Source organism: Emydura macquarii, unplaced genomic scaffold (assembly GCF_026122565.2).
Source record: "Emydura macquarii macquarii isolate MOO-44397 ecotype Brisbane River unplaced genomic scaffold, CSIRO-AGI_Emac_v2 contig_18, whole genome shotgun sequence".
Classification (NCBI taxonomy): Eukaryota; Metazoa; Chordata; order Testudines; family Chelidae; genus Emydura; species Emydura macquarii.
Genome location: NW_027130155.1, coordinates 10,438,179 through 10,453,661, shown reverse-complemented (window position 1 = coordinate 10,453,661; position 15,483 = coordinate 10,438,179). Strand labels below are relative to the sequence as shown.

General features: G+C 40.1%; 1 protein-coding gene across 4 annotated transcripts in view; it reads right to left on the bottom strand.

Moving 5' to 3' along the window:
• The window catches only part of TRIP12 (thyroid hormone receptor interactor 12), a 155,245-nt gene that overhangs the window by 39,787 nt on the left and 99,975 nt on the right, over window positions 1-15,483 (bottom strand). For all 4 annotated transcript variants that reach the window (XM_067558547.1, XM_067558615.1, XM_067558676.1 and 1 more), the window contains 11 exons: window positions 14,852-14,969; window positions 14,526-14,682; window positions 13,477-13,630; window positions 12,839-13,067; window positions 11,891-12,009; window positions 11,077-11,284; window positions 9,813-9,913; window positions 9,389-9,563; window positions 8,498-8,639; window positions 7,212-7,403; window positions 6,029-6,180 (listed from right to left, as the gene is read on the bottom strand). In XM_067558547.1, the coding sequence (XP_067414648.1) occupies window positions 6,029-6,180; window positions 7,212-7,403; window positions 8,498-8,639; window positions 9,389-9,563; window positions 9,813-9,913; window positions 11,077-11,284; window positions 11,891-12,009; window positions 12,839-13,067; window positions 13,477-13,630; window positions 14,526-14,682; window positions 14,852-14,969 (1,747 nt within the window). The remainder of the gene's footprint in view (window positions 1-6,028; window positions 6,181-7,211; window positions 7,404-8,497; window positions 8,640-9,388; window positions 9,564-9,812; window positions 9,914-11,076; window positions 11,285-11,890; window positions 12,010-12,838; window positions 13,068-13,476; window positions 13,631-14,525; window positions 14,683-14,851; window positions 14,970-15,483) is intronic.

Sequence of the window (15,483 nt, the reverse complement as noted above, 5' to 3'; positions counted from 1 at the left end):
TTTAATGTATAGTAACTGGAGGTTCATTGAGATGTGCGATCCCTATGTGCATTCCACTCTGAGTGTAAATGTGCTCCATGTGCTTTCAAAATCTCAGGTTCTGGGCAATGTCAATTGGTCCATACTTGTGCCCCAGCTCACCTCATACTTCTGACCAAGGAGATAAAGGGTGGGGTGGACTGACTGCCTTTGCCAGTTCCTTCTCCAGAGAGAATCAGGCAATCCAAAAGCGGAGGGAAAGGAGAGTGGGTAGTACAATACAGATGGGGACAACACATTTCAGAGAGCCTCCAATTACTGTAAGGTAAGTAACTTTCTCTTCCAGTCTTGGCCCATATGTGAATTCCACTGTGGATGACTGACAAGCAGTACTAAGAAAGGAGGGTGTGAAATCATAGATGGCAGAACCAAACAAAGACTGTTCAAAAAAAAAAAAAAAATGTATTGGCAGAGGAATCCTGTACCAAGTCCAGCAAACATAGACGTCTCACAAATATCAAGTAGAGGCACCACTGGAAGCGAGGCCATAGATATGATTGCGCTGTTGTGGAATGAGCTCTTAACACACAAGGAGGGGGAAGATTAGACAGCTGACAGAGCAAAATACAGACCGAGATCCATTTTGAGATTCTTTGAGAGGATATAACCTGATCCCTGACCCTTTCCCCTATGGCAGTAAATAGTCTAGGGGATTTCCTGATTATTTTTGTGTCCTGCAGGTAAAGACTAAGGCTTGCTGAGTGCCAAAGGAACAGAGCCTCTTTTCTTCTGATGGTGTGAGAGGTTTTGGAAAGATCACAGGTAAGTGGCTAGACTGATTCAGGTGAAAAACTATTCTGGGGGTGAATTTAGGGTGTAAATGTAATGAAACGTCTTTATGGAATAAAGTATAAGGAAGATCCACCATCAGTGCCCCAAAACTCACCAACCCTCCTGGCTGAGGTGATTGCTACTAGGACTGCAATCTTCATGGAAAAGAGATGCATGGAGCAAGAAGCTAATGATTCAAAAGAAGGCTTAGTGAGTAGTGAGATAACATGGTTCAAGTCCCATTGAGGAGTAGGCTCTTTTTAAAGGTGGCAAAGTTCTGATTAAGTCTTTCCAGAATCTGCTAGTCAGAGGGTGTGACACAACTGAGTAAGCCCTGTGAAGGCTGATGGTATGCACTGATAGCTGCCAAGGGGACCTGTAAGGAACTGATGGATAAACCTGCTGTCTTCAATGAAAGAATATCTGTGGCTTTTGGAAAAATATGTCAGACAACTACACAGAGGAACACATCTGCTCGGCAAGGTAACATGCTAGTGGAATCCTTCCTACTATTAAAAAGGATATGCTGTACGGCTTCAAAACATGATTTCTCTAAGGACAATGCCCATATGAAAACTAGGCTCCGAGATGAAGCGGCCACGAGTTGGGATGCCTGATGTTGCTATTCCAACGTCAGGAAATCAGGAAACGTAGGAATAAATGATCTGTGCCTTAGCCAACATGTGTAGGATGTTAGGGAACCAAAACTGTTTGTACTAGTATGGGACAATGAGAATAACTCATGCCCTGTCCTGCCAAATCTTGCACAAAACTGGAGGGGCAGCAAAGTTCAGATGATCTGACCACGGAGTAGATTATCACCCTCTCAGTGTTGACCCAAGGCTCCTGTGCAATATTATATGTTGTACTTCCTCTTTGTTTGGGAAGCAAAGAGGTCCCCGGTGGGGGTTCCCCAGGGTTCAAAAATACTATTTACCACAGGAGTTGTGAAGCTCCCACTTGTGATCGACTGCAAAGTGTCTACTAGCACATGCTGGTTTCCTAGGAAGTAGAATGCTGACAGGGTGATCTCCACTGCCAATGTACCAATTCCACAGACTGATCACTTCTTTGTAAAGGAGGGCAGCGCTCGCTCCTCCAGGTTTGTTAGTTTAGGAGACGGTTGTGAAGTTATTTGACATTATGAGGGCATGATGACCTTGAACAAACAGAAGAAAGGTTTTGCAAGCTCTTCTACAACTGTTTGTAGTTGTAGAACATTGATGTGCATCCTGGATTCTCAAGATGTCCAGGTGCCTTGCACTACATAATGTTGTCCATGTGAGCTCCCTAACCCGACCAGGATGTGCCGGTAATGATCGTTCTGTCTGGTGCAGAGGTGAGGAAGGAAATGCAAACCCAAACCTGATGGGGATTCTTCCACCATGACAGGGATATCACCACTTTGGTGGGAACAGTCAGTATGGTGCTAATGGATTGTCAGTTTGGCAGGTACACAATTTCAAGCCATGGTTGTAGTATATAAAGTTGGAGTCTTGCAAAAGGTCAAGTAGGTGCATGAGGCCATACGGCCTAGGAGAGAGAGGTCTTGACAGGCACTCTGAGGTTGGTTATGATCTGATCTATGATAATGTTCATAGTCTGAATCTTGTTTCTCTGCAAGTAAGCCCTTGCAGTGATGGAATGTAAGGGCACCCCAATCAAGTCCAAAGTCTGTGCAGGGGTGAGAATGGAATGTTTGGTCTTTATGTTGAGAGCTATAAGCCATGTCTTTTTCCAGGGATGGAATTATAGATGTTAACCTGACCCTGTGAAAACCTGAGTTCGCAAAAAAAAAAAAAAAAAAAAAAAAAAAAAAAAGTGGTTAAAATGGCACAGGTCAAAAATGGGTCTCCAACTACCTTTCTGGGAGACTACGAAATTATCTTGAGTAAAAACTGCTCCCTTGCTACTGAAGAGGAACCCATTCGATCACTCCTCATTGTAAGATATTCCACTTCTTGTTTGAGAATATTCTCATGAGTGGCCCCTGAAAGGAGTTGGGGGAAGAGGGTTCTTGAGGGGGTAGGGACGCAAACTACTGGATAACCAAAATAGAGGACGCTAAGCACCCATTTGTCTGCTGTTATTGCACTCAGGTGTTGATAGAATGCTAGACAACTGCCAAAAGGCACATGGGAGTTGTTGGACCCAGTTGTTTGCAGCTCCTCAACACTAGCCAAAAACAACATTTAGCTGAGAGCTGGGATTGGACTGAGGAACCCACTGCAGAAGACATGGGAAAGCAGGTCTTTTAAGCTCTCTGCCTCTTATGGGGTGGCTCAAAGTCTCTGGTGGAAGAACTGTTCAGCCATCAGTCTAGGCTTGTATTGTTGACAGTTGTTGCCTAAATTTTCTCTTTAGGGTAGGTGTATATACCTCCAGGGGGCAGAGGGTGCCCCTGGAGTCCTTTAAAGTATGTAAGGACTCATCTGTCTTCTGATTAAAACAGAGAGATCTCACTGAAGCAAAAGTCCCCAACCGTGTTCTGGACCTCCCTGGGAAACCCCCAGTGTAAGGAGCCATGATTCCCTGAACCTCACAATAACAGTAGCCATTGCCCTGGAAGATGTATCAGCCACATCTACCGGTGATTGGAGAGCAGTCCTGGCAACCATTTTGTGTTCCTTTAGGAGTGCCTGGAAATGAGCTCTGTCCTGCTGTGAGAGACTATGAATAAAGTCACTCTTAACCAGTACTACTTGATAATTTGCAATCTTGCACTAGAGGCTAGAAGAAGAAAAGACCTTCCTTCCCAGTAAGTTGAGATGCTTACCGTCCTTATCAGTCGGGGTACAACAGGTGTTTTGCTGCCTAGATCTCTCTGCGACAGCTTGCACCACTGAAGAATTAGGAGGAGGGTGAGAACACAGAAATTCCACCCCCTTGGCTGGGACATAGTACTGTTTCTCTGCCCTCTTGGGGTAGGGGCATATGGTAGCTGGCATATGCCAGACCACCTTAGTTGGATCCAGGATGGCTTTGTTAACTGGGAAAGCTATTCTACTGGAGCCAGAGGAATGAAGGATGACCAGGAGTTTACGTTGAAGATCCTGAACCTTCTCAAGAGGAATATGCAGCTGCTTGCAATTCTGCAAAAGTTCCTGGAATATCTTATAGTCATCAGGGGGCTGAAGGATGAGAAGATGGAGCCACTGAGTCATCATCTCATCTGGCGATGAAAACAGCAATCTCATCAAATCTAGTGGAACTGCCACTTACTCTTCCTCCTCTGAAGGATGCAAAGATAGCTCCAATTGTCCCCTCAAAGAGAAGAGGAGGGGCAACTCCCTAGCAAACCAGACAGGCTCTGCAGGATCGCATTGGTCCTACAGCCCTCAGTACAGCCAATAGGATGGATCGAATGGGAGTTATGATGGTCCCCAAGGCATTGAATACCAACGGTTCCAAGGCAGATGATGAGGCAGAAGTTGGTCCCAAGCTGGACAGAGTCTTCAGACGGGGAAGGTGTGTCTTGAAAGAGGAAGACAGCATAATTGTTCAATCTGGTGGTTCAGAAATCTCCCATTGAAGAGAAAACAGATTCTGGTTCCAACAACAGTTCTACTGGGGGGAAATCATAGCCCAAAGATGGAATGGGAAACACATTCCTTCCAAAGAAGTCAATCTCTCCCAAAAGGGAAGAACCCAAAGGAGTGGGAGACTCCAGCTATGTGAGCGCTAAGCAGTGGTGCTGGAACAACTTTTATAGTGGGGGTCCCAAGAGCCATTGAACCAAACTGTAAATCCTTCAAAAGATGGGGTACAGCAGAACCCTGTTCCAGCACCTATGGAGCTAAGATGTCCTCATGAGGAGCATAAAAGTCTCTGCTTTTCCCCAGAGTGTTAGCAGTCCTGTCTGCCCAAACTGCTGGAGCCATAATAGAGACAGTCTATTCCACAGCCATTGAAAAGAAAGATGGAACCATAGGTGATCGATGCTCTGAGCTATTAGTCTGTCAGTGCCAGTGGAACCCAGGGTTTGTGTTTGGGACTGGATGCACCAGTACTGCCAGATCGTGAGCCAGTGCTGAAGGAGCCCTAGACTAGTGAGCTCTTATAATGCCTCCAAGACTTAGGACATACTCAGTTCTCTTGGGTTGAGCTAGTGCTTGGTTTAGGCAGGGCTGAATCAGACTTTTTCAAGGTGGATTTGGAGAAGACAGACTCATGTTATGAGAACACTCCCTGCTCTCCTGACAAGACAACCTCTTCCATATTGTGCTTCCTAAGGCACAGTTCCTGCTCTTCCCGAGCATAGCTGGGAAACAAATGGCAGTTACTGAGCCTTGCTGTGATATGGGCTTCCCCATAGCATTGGTGGTTGCTGCTGATTGAAATGGATCATGGGCATGAAGCACAAATTTTGAAGCCCCAAGTTGTGGGCATAGTCCAGTACCCAAACAGGGAAGGTGGGGGAGACAGGAATGTGCTCATCAGGTCAGGGAAACTGACTCACCTCACAACCTACAAAACACTAAAATTAACAGATTAAAAAAACAAACAACAAAAAAAACTTATTTTCTCGAGTTTTAAAACTATTTACAAATATCTCGAGAGATAAGAAAACTGAAGCTTGGGACACCAGAAGTTCTGATCCAGACTATGCAGCTGTGAGAAGGAACTGGAGAGACAGTCGGTCCACCTTGCCCTTCCCTTTATCTTGTCAGTCGGAGGTCTGAGGTGAGCCAAGGCACATGTGCAGACCACCAGACAGGACTTTCAAAACTCTCCAGCTCCTGAGCACATGCATACCCATAGTGGAATATGCATAGGGACCAGCACCCAAAGAAGAATATTGATTTCTCATGTAGCAGTAAAAGTTCATTTTCCTCTGACAAAATTGAGAGACACAATTTTCAGTTTAGAACAAAGAATTAATAGGTGAACATGCCAAGTTTTTATGCAGGGAACAAGAAAGCAAGTTTCAAGAGTTTGAGTTAAAAAGTTTACATGTAAGTATTATGTACCTCCACCTATAATTTGTATTTTAAAATAATATTCTTTAGATTCCAAGGTCAATGATCAGTCACTATGATTATATTTACAACTATTCAACTATTAGTTGAAGACAAATGCCAGTGCATAACTGCTCCCTTTTTCTTCAGGAGAGGCCAGATTTCTATATTACCTCTTGAAACTTTACCAGCATTGGGACAAGTGCTAGAAACCAGCAACTTTCAGCAAAAAAAGGGGTTACCTGAGCATTAATCCTTACCTGCTCCCTGTTCCATTTCCACTTGGAAAATCATGCACTTTGACAGGAAACTGCTCCATCTGACTGAGACAGTTGTTCATTTTATGGACTAATGCCAACAAGGGTGCATTTCCAGCTGGCTCTAGTCTTCCAAGGGGTTCTTCTTCAGGCGGCTGAAATTTAAAGTAAACACATTTTCTATTATTGAACAGCTTTCTGAGTGTCAATATATTAATTTAGTCATATTGTTATGCAAAATTGACTTTCACTATTAATGCACCAGTGTTCTCTGAAACCGCTAAGTGCAAAAACTGACAGCAATATTGCTGTTTCACAAGTTATTTGGTACTACCGGATTCTCTTTACTGAATTTCAAGAATAGCACATAAATTGTCCATTTTATGTTTAAAAAAAGAAAAAAATTCACAACTTTCTGAAGACATATACTCTTTCAAGTATTCTTCATTTGATATTAAAGATTGGAATAAAATTGGTATTCACTTAATCTTAAAAGATCTTATGCATTCTGAAACAATGTGACAATGAAAATTTTTAAATGCAGTGTCTCTTGAAATTGCTGCAATATTAAGATGACCTAATGGTTGACACAAATATAAAAACTGACAAGACAATTTGCTACACAACATGACATCTTTACTTCTAGTTTAGTAGAACCCAATAACAGCCTTACAGATTTAAAATATTCATCCTCCTTCCCACCCTTTTAGCTATGGGCATTAACTTTTAATGGAAATTTCAGATCATTCTTACACATTTTCATCCTTCAATTTTCCTCTTCTTTGATAAGGCAAAACAGTTGCTTACAGTACTCTCAAGAGAAATGAACAGAAACAGTTGAACGCTGTTACCTGAATCTCCACCCTCCCCATTATGTGAACTTTATCCAGGGGCTGTCTTCCCAGAGGCAATCAGCCATTCTGGAAAATCTTTTTGTTGTGTGGTACTTTCACAGTGAGTACAGTCTATCAGAAAGGAACAACAGTGGCTCTCAACTTAAGTAGGACACATGTTTTATCTTGTCTTTTTTTTTTTTTTTTATTATATTAAATATAACTTCTGCCAATGAGGCACTTTCTCATGCTCTGAAAATGTTTGCGTTTCAGCAGTCTTCTTAGTCATAAAGAAGATATATAATGCTCATTCTGTAATAAACACTAAAATGAAAAATACATTGAGAACTTACTGGAGAAGAAAAAAACACATGAAGGAATCTTTTTAATCTGATATCCCTGCTTACAGCATCTTTCTCACTTTTAGATGTCAAGTAAAGCAGCAGCTGTTTAACAAACCCACTATGCTGGATTTCAAATGAGGAGACATCAGACTCAGAGACTATGCTACGGATTTCTACAAGGCACTCAGCTCCACCATCCACCTGAAAGAAAGCATATTAAGGTAAGGTTCTGTATTTTAGTACCCCAAACAGAAGATCAAATCGGTATTTGCCAAAACATTGATTTTATTTACGTTTTCCTGCTGCTGCATGGAAGACCTATGCAAAAGAGGAAATAATGAGGGAAAACAATATAACTTATTACATGCAAAGTGCTGACAATTCTGTTAAGTAAGTCAACTGAAAATACAGGAAAATAATTTCTAAAACTGAAATGAGAAATCTTACATGTTATTTGTAACAATATTGGGTAAAAAGTTAAGAATGCAGTTTCTGCCCCATTTAGAAAAAGGAGCCATAAATACAAAAGTTATACAAGGTACTGTTGTGGGTTTTGCAAAAGTATCAAGAAACATATTTAACATTCCACATTTATAATGTTTTCCCTCCAACACGTTGTAGACCACTGTTTCCTAATTTAAAATCCACACACATTTTAAATAACTTGAAGCCTATGCCACACTTTCCAATAAGAATGTCAACTTTAACAGCTGCCTTTCTTTTAGGACCACAAAGGAGACAAAGGTAAAACACATGTGGCACAGGAGTTGTTTTGTTCTAAAGCTAGAATCTAATCCGAGTGGATCCTAAATCTGGCCAGGATGAGTGCTACCACCCCTTCAAGAAAATGCTATGCTTTCGCACTCATCCCTCTGAAGTCCAAATCAAGTCAGTTTCTACTGTGAGATTTTCAACAAAATTGATCTGAGAGAAATGTAATAGTGCTTTACAACCATTTAATTATAGGAATTGTAGTAACAAACAAATTGTAGTAACTGAAACAAAGTAACTTTCATTTCCAATTCTTATTTTTCCCATTAGTGAAGTCACTTAAGAACTTATACAAAAGTAAGGTTTTTATGGGCTGGTATGATACATTAAGTTCCTCAAATAGTATTGCTGGAACTTAAATTGCATCCTAAAACTCCTTGATGATCTCAAATACATGATGATCTCAAGCATCATCCTATCTAGAGACACTAATAAATACTTCCCTATGAGCACAGCAATTCTTTTTCCACTTAACCCTTTCCATGGCTTCCAACCCCTTTCCAAATCAAGTTTCTATATCTAACCTGGAGGTTGAGTTGTTCAGTTGCAGTGCAAAGTCTCTGTAATACATTTAGTGCAGGATTGCTTCCATCCATGTTCTCAGAGCTAAAATAACGCTCCACAAATTTATGGGCTTGTTCCTTAATCCAACCCTTAATTTTCTCTCTGCAAGAAAATATATAAGAACAAGCTGATAAATGCATGCCACATTTAACATTTGCATGCTAACTTTACACACACACACACACACACACACACACACACACACACACACACACACACACACACACGATATGCAAGTAGTACTTGGGAAACCAGTACCTGTGTATGCGATCTCCGACCACAGTAAGTACTCCTTCTCTCCAACCCAAACCAGTGGGATGCTAGAAAGCTCTCCCACAGCTCCCATTTCCACATCACACAATTCTTTCCCCATCCCTTTCCTCCCTCCCCAGGCCTAAATTTTCCACTCACTAGGTCAGGGGTAGTTAACAGGCAGACTGCAAGCCAAATCCAGACTGCCAGACGCTTTTGAATGAACCATGAAATCTTTTATCATTATTGTTACTGCAGTGTAAAAAATGTTTCTCTGGGGTCTGGACCTTAATTCTACCTTGACCAAGAAATCTGCATCTTGAAAAAAATAACTGACTACCTCTGCTCTCCTATTCTCTTTCAATGTCTACTCTGCTTCCTTTCACTTCTCCTCCCCTTCTCTGTCTCTCAACATTTTAGGCTCTCTTCCGCATCTCAATTTCTTCATCTCCCACACAGAACTCCACTGCTTGCCCTCAGCACACCCCAAGAGGTGAATTATTGAAATTCAGGATATCAAGTAACACTGTTTTAAAGCAGTTTGATTTAATCTTTATGGAACAGAATTTTACTTCCTAGAACAGAATGTATTACTTTACCTGTTGTTGGATATGGTGTCCTTTGAAGCAGCCCTTGCAAGACCACTGACTCCTGCTGTGCGTGCTGGTTCAATGTTGTTGCTATTGGACTGTGTGCTTAATCTTCCCCAAGTTTTAGGATTCAAGCTTGCCAAGAAGGAAGATTTAGGAGACTGAGTAGTTGTAGGGCTTTTAGCTGGGGGGAAAAATGGGGGTGGAAGAGAAAAAAGACATGGGATATAAATTAAAAGTATATAGAGCGATCCAAGTTTCCAAGAATCCAATGCTGTATTCTAATACTGTCAGAAGTATTTAGCATACATTAAATATTTGAAATGGTTTTCTTTTTAAAAAAAAAAGTGAAAAGTCATCACAATGCATATCTTTTCATTTATCTAATAGTCTTCATGGACTACTTTACATGATAATTTTAAAACTAATTTACCTTGATTGTCTACTTTGTCATCATCTCTTGGAGGTGAATACTTTGGCCTCCTGGGCCCACGTTTTGGCAGTCGTTTTCTCTTTAAAACATCACTTAGTCGGCTGTCAAAAGTTAAAAATAAGCAGCCAATTACATCCATTTTTTACTTCGCGGGGCTGTGCTTTTTTTAAAAAAAGCAACGCAAAATTTCAATATTACACAACAACTATGAAACAACTGCTGATCTTTGAGCACTCACAGAATGGCAGCTTAACGTTCACTTAGTTTGGGATCAACTTTACTTATTTTTGAATGATTATGAACTTGATATTGCACTTACAACTCTATTTGGTGAAGTTATGGCTTAAACCAACAGGTTGATTTATGTAATAAGCAGCAAGTACTAGCACCTTTACCTATTTTAATATGCCAATGTATTTAAACCTCTAATATTAAAACAAAATTATGGAAGCAAATAAAATACTGCCTATTGCCAGCGAGTTATAAGATTTACAAAGTGTTAAAAATGCAAGACTTTGGCAAAGCACATATTTTCACAACAATTCCCATTTTTCCTGTTTCTTTTCCTCTTAGCTATCTCCAAAATAACACGGCACACAGCACCCACCATCCCTCTACAACCAGTCAACACTGTCCTCAAAATGGGACTGCAGCCCTCAGATGCTTGGCATCTTCTGGTCTCTTTCCCTAGCATTGAATAGCTTGTGTTTCATCTCTTTACAACAAGATTATCAGGTAGCTAATCACATTTAATACGCTTAAAGAAAACTGCCAAATGACAATTTGAACATTATGAAATTTTGCTTCCTTAATGCAAAATACTAAATCTAAGTGTACTGTTGCTGCAGCAGCCAAAGTCAATCACTAGAACACTTTTTTCCAGGATTTTCAATGCATTGGTAAAATACAGGAAAATTGAGTAAATATTACTTTTGTCTATACACAGGTAATAGGAAATTTTGATTATCTAATCATGAAAAATTGTGCATTATGTGACCAAAAATAAATCTAAGATTTAAAATCTTCATTGTGTTGCTGATCATAGTGTGATGTTTATTTAACTACAGACCGTAGCCATAAAGCAGCGTAGGCATTCTTGCATTAGGGGTTCATAAAATATCCACAGCTTTCAGCCTGACTTTTTAATGGTTCTGAGCAACACAACTGCCACACAACTGCCGTCACTGAGACTTATGGGTGGGTCCAGTCCAGTGATGCTCAGAATCAGGCCCTTTTTCAAACAAAACCCAAATTGAACACTTACCCCTGTGGACTCAGGTCCAGAGAGTCTTCTCGGCTGTGTTGTAAACTGGGGGACCCCAAATCTGTAGCTGCATTACTGGCAGAGGTGGCTGTTCCAGTGCTTATTGTTGTAGTGGTACCCAGCATTCCTGATCCATTAGTGCATGCTTTTGGTGGGCTTGTCAGCAACGCTTCAGACTCTGCTAGATTTTTCACTTGGTGCATCACCCCTTTCCAAAGTTAAAAACAAAGTGTTTTGGCTTGTCTAAAGACAAGCCAGTTCTTGCAAATATTGATATATACCTCCTCCCACAAGGACTGTATTTAACAGTATTTTGAAAGTATCCCTTAAACATCATAGAAAGTGTATAGTAATTGTACTAGTCGATATCCAAAAAGAAAACCAGTATCAAAATACAATAGGCATGGCAACAAACTTCACTAGAGTAGCAGGAAATTCAGACTTTTTAAAAATAGGATTATTGATACCAAGTAAAGTATAGTCAACGTAATTTCAACAAGTATTTTTATAGTCTAAAAATAAGTACTTGCTTCAAATAAGTCTGTTAAAACTAATTTGAAACTTTCAGGAAAAACAAGCATTTCATGCCAAGAAAAGGCTTGGTTACCTGCTCCCAGTCATATAGCTAAAAATTTGCATGGATTTCCCCTTATATTTTTTTTATAGTAACCTCCATTTCTTGCACGATAGAGTTTTAGTTTAAAGTTTAATAACTAAGCTCTCAATTCATCTGTCTCAGCAGCATACATTAGAATTTTGCTTATTGCCTCAGATTAAGAGTAAATACTAAAAATAATGAAAAAAGCACATTTACCTTCTCTTCTGAAGTAAACACTAAAAATGTCAGGTAATTTTTGCATTAAGATCTCTGCCATCTGAAGGGCTCCAACTACTATCTTAAGGTCTTGACTTGACAGCATAGAGGCAATATGACTAAAACAGAAAATGTCTGCTTTAAAAAGTTTGATTTCTCCAGGCTTTTTAAAATAAGCCTTATTTATTAAGTTAGATCCTCTATAAAAATATACCTAGTAGCAAAGCCAAACACAAACCCCTGTATCACACTTTTATTTTTACATAAAAAGATTTTTAAAAGTTGACGGCAAGGATGGTATAATTTACAACTCCCTTAACCAGCTATATCCCTATGCTTAATAAGGTGTGCATACACATGCATGCATGTTGGTGGTGGTTGTGGGATAAATCTTTTCTAATTCCCATCGAGGGGAAGTGGTGCCTGAAGAAATTTAATTTCCATGAAGAGCTGCTAATTCAGTTCACTTCCTCCTCACATGTCAGGCTGCTCTGGTCCCTAAACTGACTCATAGGTACCAAGTTGGGGCTGCTTTGTGCAATCACCAACTCAGCTCGTACATTATCTGCCATAAGCATCCTCTGTTACAGTTTGCACCATCATAATACTAGAGTTCATCTGTCCCAAAATTTGCAGATAAACTGGCTCAATATTTTAGTTTTAGAAACCAAGGAAATGCTTGACATCACTATTTGATTATTATAGTCAGTGTAACTAGCATCTATCCGCAATGATTCTTTGGTTGAAATGTTTAAGAAGTGCTTACAGTTGCGCTCCTAAAAGCATATTGAGGCAACTTGATTTTCAAAAGTGCTGAGAACCTGTAGGTGAACGTAAACTGTTTTGTTCTCATCTCAGCCCTTTTGAAAGATAAGGTAATGCTCAAGCACACTTTTAAAAAAGCAAGTTTCTAAAAAAGGTTCATTCACGTAGCATAAAGAAACCCACCTTGAAACAGCATGATTTTTCAGTACATCCTTCAGAAGTTCAGCATCAGCAAAATAAATTATCCTAAGAATTGCTCTAAGGCACTTGTGTCTAACAGCAGGTCCAGCTGAAGAGCTGTACACTTCATAAAGAACACCAAACAATGTTTTAATAAAGGATTTAGCCAATTCTGGGTCCTCTTTCATTAGTTGTGCTCGAGCATCATCCTTCTTTAATTCTGAATGTCCACCTGTAAAAGAACAGATTGGACACCTGAGTCACTGTGCAATTCACCCTCTCACCGTCACACTGGCATTTATTTGCCTTTGTTTTTATTTTAAACTGAAGTGGTAAGTTTAATTTCTATTGTTCACATTAAAGACAAGAGAACAAAGTTGTTTTAACAGCTATACTATATTTCTGGTGGATCTAACATATTTATAAAGACGGTATCCAACATAGTATATTAAGATGTTTTTGTCAATAGTTTACCTCTGTCATAAATGTAGCCTTGATTCAAATAATCAAAATAAAGTTTGAAGTCCCAAATTCAAAAACTAATACAATTCTGATTAGCTGAGAAACAGACAGCCCATTAAGCAATACAGTATAAATAAGTGATAGCCAGAGATGCAGGATAACTCAAAAGCAACACTTACTAGTATTGGTATTGGCTAACGGGTTAGGTTTTCTCTGAATGGCACGTGCTGTTCCAGTGTCTTCATTGATTTGCTGCATAGAATTGAAGTCAATAGTATAAACACGCCCCAGTGTAGACAGACTTATTTCATCCTCCCCAACCTGATGAGCTGCCTGAGAACAAACACACAAAATGAAGCCATTTAAAAATAGAAATACTAACAGATAAGGAGGCCATTTAAAAAAATAACCTCATGTCCCAAAGGGTGGGAAACAAAACATTTGGTTATTTTTTTTTTTTTTTAAGTGTGTGATGTCCCATTTTATAATGTGCTGAATGATAGAACTTCTAAGCAAGCTATCTGACAGATACATAAGCACGTTAGAAAGCTTTCAGAAAACGGTCTTTGAGGTGAAGGCACTTTTCCATTTAAAAATGAGGTTTTAATCATCCTACCTGCCCTTGCTCCAAAAAGGAATGACGACTCCCATAAACGGTCAGGGTGATATACATTTTGAGACAATCCAGTGATTTGATCATGTCCTTGTGCATTTTGGATAAAAATCTGTGTGTATCCAATCTCAGGATTCACATTGCAAGGCAAATGAAAGTTAAGAGGTTGGGTGCCTCACCTCAAAATCCTAAAAGGCACTGGCTGCACCACCCTTGGGTAATAAATAGCTCTCTGTACAAAATAAGAGCCTCAGCTGAGGCCTTTAAGTCTTGCTGAAGTGAAAATCCAGAGTACTCTGACTGCTCTGTGGACTGCAAGATTAAAGGATATTCCCAGAGTGAGATAGTTCTGAAGTCACAAGTGTAAAAGTGCAAGATTCTGATGAACATATTATACAAGTACCTGACTAGGGGTTTAATGATTCACCCATTTTTGAAGGAAGAGAGAAATACTGCATAATCAAGCATTTAGTTTCACATTTAGAAAATGAAGCTGTAATAAGGTTAGCACTTATATTAGCCAGTGTACAGTTTTAGAATAAGGATGGAGAAGTGAAGAAGCATTCAAACCCCTACACAAATGCACATACTTAAAATGTATGCTTGAACTACTACCTCAATTATCCGGCTATCAATTCTGTTATAGGGATGCCACAGACCCCTGTCATCTCGCCACTGCCATATTGCCCCATCTGTATTTTGTGCATTTCCTTTCTTTAGCATAGTATCAACAGCAAAGATTCCTTCTTTAGGCAGGCAAGGCATCAATTCACTGAAAAAACATCAAATCAACATTTTGGTAACACTACTTTTTTTTTTTTTTAAATGTACCAACATTAGTGCAACATTAGTAGTTTGAAAACTATTAGCCTTCATTTTAGTAGATCATGAAATTAGTATGCCAACCAAACCTGAAAAACAAGATTGTGTAAAAGACTTACCATATAAGAGAAGTAAGCTCATAAAGCTCTTGAGGACTTCGTGGAACAAGATCAATTTGTTCTTGACAACTCCCATTTGAGGCTCCACAAAGAAGGAAGTGAAGGGTTTCTGCAATATCTTTAAAACAATTGATTATTATTTTATATCACAGTATTGTCCAAGGGTCAGAGGCTAGTGCCCTATAGTGATAGGCACTGCACAGAATAGACAGTTCCTGCCCTGAAGAGCTTACAGTCTAAGTAGAAGACAAAGGGTAGGGAAAGGGATAAGACACACAGTGATAGTTTGCAAGTCTCTTTTTTCAAAAGAAAATTTTTAAAAATTACCATGGGATTTAGTAGTTGGGAGGCGGATTAGCTAAACAGCAATAATCTAAGAGAGGGAACACTGATGAGGAGGGCATAGAGATAAGGACCAAGGAAGGAAGGAGGGGAGCATGCAGAGTACTGAGGCTGAGGTTAGAGCAGAGGTCCTAAAACTGTGGGGCGCCACCCAGGGAGGCACAGAGGAACATTCAGGGGGCCAGTGGATGGGGACAGAATGCCACCCAGCCCCAGCTGGGGCCCCAGCCCCATCCCAGACCATGGTTCCACTTCCGGCCCCACTCCCAGCCGAGCTGCCGCTCAAACCC